General features: G+C 41.1%; 1 protein-coding gene across 1 annotated transcript; it reads right to left on the minus strand.

Moving 5' to 3' along the window:
* Window positions 1-1124: 1124 nt before the first annotated feature.
* Window positions 1125-2857, minus strand: LOC104941476 (neurogenin-1-like). The gene is made up of 2 exons (XM_010766575.1): window positions 2147-2857; window positions 1125-1387 (listed from the first exon to the last, which is right to left on the minus strand). The coding sequence occupies exons 1-2, from the start codon at window positions 2795-2797 to the stop codon at window positions 1310-1312; spliced, it is 729 nt and encodes a 242-aa protein (XP_010764877.1). The 5' UTR covers window positions 2798-2857; the 3' UTR covers window positions 1125-1309.
* Window positions 2858-3239: the final 382 nt, after the last annotated feature.

Genomic DNA, 3239 nt, shown 5'->3' on the forward strand with positions numbered 1-3239 from the left:
TAGTTTAGTTTTGTTTTATATTCTCTGTCGGTTCGTCGTCGTTGTTTTCCATTCTCGACTTTGGGGTTTTTGTTTGCTCCTTTTCCTTTTGTTGATCGTGCCTGCTCGTGAATTTTTCTAGTGTTTGTTTTGGATCAGCTTTTTATTTATTTAAGGTTTCTTTTTGTTTATACTTATACCCCATCCTCTTTATCCCGATGACCTCCTTCTCCTGACACGGCCATGTTGACTCAGCAGAGGTGCTTCTTCTCCAGCTGCCCCCTCTCAGCGGGGGGGTCTTTCCTCCAGGACTTTGGAGGGGATGTGCTGCCTGTTTAGCACCTACGTCCCACTGACAGCTGTTTATTTTAGGAAGTGACCAAGCACCAATTAGAAGACCCAGTGTTTGAAGAAGTAGATAATTTACTTAATTAAAGTACTAATGATGTTAATCAATTTTATTCCATTCTATTTCTATGTAAATACTGCTATATGTTTACTATTTTAAATATTTGTTAATGTTATTTTTTATGTACACACCATGACACCAAGTCAAATTCCTCGCACGTGTCAACCTACCTGGAAATAATCCTGATTCTGATTCCTGAAAGTCATTTGAGACGTTTCCATTTTGGATTGTTTACTTCTTTTAATTTCTCAATGCCTTGTCTCTTGATGCTGCAACGCAAACATTTCCTACATTGGGATCAACAAAGTACTTCTTATCTGATCTTATCTTAATAGCATCAAATATACTTAAAGTACAACAAGTACTCAGTCTGTACAATGACCCATTTCAGAATGTTGTAAAGTACAGAAGTATTATCAGGTAAACGTACTTCAGGTATCAAAAGTAAAAGTACTCGTTTAAAGGATGGATCTTTTTACAGTATTAGGTTATTATGGTTCTTATTTTAGCCTGTTTTTAATTACATTAAAGCCTTGTTTGTAAATGTGGAGCCAATAAAGATACTTAAAATACTGCGTAGAGTAGTAGTACAGTACTGCATTATACTACATAATGTGTTTTTATATGTACAAAGTATCTGAGTGTTAAAATAAATGTAAAAAGTAGCATCAAAGAGAAATACTTACAGTAAATATATGTTAAAAAAGTGAGATACTCAAAGAGACAAACTGACGGGTTTCACATTTGATAAATAATGTTTATTCTGTTGTAGAAAATGTAATAAATAAACAGTTATATGTACAATATTAAGGACATAAATATATGTTGTTGAAAATAACAAGAAGGAGACGTTTCGTCCGTTAAATAAATGTTCTTAGAGGTCATTGTTGCAATGAGATAAAGTCGAGTGGATTGGCGTCCTCAGCAGTGTCCGGGGAACGCTGCGTTCTGAAGATGCCAGAACTGTTCGCTGGTGAAGAGAGAAGCTCCGTTTGAAACCTGAGGACAGAAGAAAAGCATTTCTGTTAGAAACGTATTCTCTTTAACATCTCTGACATTCAAAAGCAGTTTGATGTCTGGGTTTGTTTGAGCATTTCATTTAGCTCAAGATTTAACCAACGAGACGTAGAATAAGTGCAGAGAGCATGGTGTTTACATTTAGGCTCAATCTAATATTTCATAATACTCAGGTCTTGTACTTGAGTAAAAGTAGAAGTACTCAGATAGTAAAAGTAGAAGTACTCAGATCTTGTACTTGAGTAAAGTAGAAGTACTCAGATCTTGTACTTGAGTAAAAGTAAAAGTACTCAGATCTTGTACTTGAGTAAAAGTAAAAGTACTCAGATCTTGTACTTGAGTAAAAGTAGAAGTACTCAGATCTTGTACTTGAGTAAAAGTAGAAGTACTCAGATCTTGTACTTGAGTAAAAGTAGAAGTACTCAGGTCTTGTATACTTGAGTAAAAGTAGAAGTACTCTGGTCTTGTACTTGAGTAAAAGTAAAAGTACTCAGATCTTGTACTAGAGTAAAAGTTGAAATACTACTGTTATGGAGTATTTTAAGACCCTAGTATTTGTACTTTTACTTTATTAAGTAATCTGAGTACTTCTTCCACCACATGAAACTGCGAAGAAGCATCTTTCGAACAGGCCGTCAAATTAAACCAACATGTCAGCCAAGTTTCTGGACTAAATGGAGGCTCTGAGACGTAGAACAGTAAAGCAAGAAGAGAGGAGCTCAGAGCAGGATATGAACATACCTTATAGGAGGGCTGCATTGGGGTCGTGCTCATGGAGGGAAAGTCTGCTTCCTGCTGGGCGTAGCCCTCTGTCGGCTGACCCAGGATCTGCTGCAGATTTTGGGGTTCTTGAACAGATTCTGATGCTTTCTGCTCCAGAACCTCCTCGCTGAGGCCGAGCTGCGCCGACAGGTACGAGATGTATCGGATGGTGAGGCGCAGAGTGTCGATTTTGGTGAGGGTCTGTCCTTCTGGAGCCACAGATTCAGGTAAATACGTCCTCAGGTGGTTCAGAGACTTGGTCAGATCCCTCATCCTGTGCTTCTCCCTGTCGCTCGCTGTCTGGCGCTTCTTCCCCGGGTATCTGGATCTGGATTTCTTTGTCGTGGAGGTAGGAAGAGTTTGGGCGTCTTGGCTCTTTTGCTGAGGAACTGCCGGGCTTTTGAAGACCAAACAGTCCAAAGGGTTGGGTTCGTTCGTCTGGAAAGCGTTGGGGGAGAAGCAGAACGAGTCCACAGAGGAGGTGGGAGACAAGGAGCTGCTGCTGGCACTGAAATAGCCAGGATCTGAAGCTGCATCGAAGGCCAAAGTGTTGTATTGTTTGTCCATCAGGGAGTCGAAGAGGAAGGCTTCGTGGTGGAGCTGCAGGTCGGAGCAGAAGGAGACATCCATGGCTGCAGGAGAGATAGAAGCAGAGAGTGTTTCTGGTGAGGCAGGAGAGGAGAGTGAGGACTGAGGGAGATTTGGGATCCATATAAGAGGAGAGAGGTGTGATTTTGCACCTCCAGCGGCCACCTTGAGTCCTGAGAATCTGGGCGGGGGGTCTCGTGGGAAACATGGCAGCTCCAGGACTGAAGTGTGACTCGGTGATCCTCACACGGAGAGAAATGATGGAGAGAAATTCACACCACCCACTCCTGCAGCCTGGGAACAGGAGAGGAGTTACACCTCGAGTTAAAGACATCACACGAAGCAAGGAAAGAGAAACACGTGGATCCTTTACTTTACAGGAGACGAGTTAAAGGGCTCGGTCTGAACCGGAGGGGTCATTTTAGATTTCATGTAAAGCGTCTTTGAGCATTAGGAAAAGCACTATAAAAATCCAATGTATTAT

This window comes from Notothenia coriiceps, unplaced genomic scaffold (assembly GCF_000735185.1).
Source record: "Notothenia coriiceps isolate Sejong01 unplaced genomic scaffold, NC01 NC01_scaffold00003412, whole genome shotgun sequence".
In the NCBI taxonomy this organism is placed as follows: Eukaryota; Metazoa; Chordata; class Actinopteri; order Perciformes; family Nototheniidae; genus Notothenia; species Notothenia coriiceps.

Bases quoted from the DNA above. Each gene is read 5' to 3' on its own strand.
- LOC104941476 (XM_010766575.1), bottom strand. From the start codon at position 2,797: ATGGATGTCTCCTTCTGCTCCGACCTGCAGCTCCACCACGAAGCCTTC. The intron at 1,388-2,146 runs GTATGTTCATAT...TTCTGTCCTCAG, and splicing joins CAATGCAGCCCTCCTATAAG to GTTTCAAACGGAGCTTCTCT.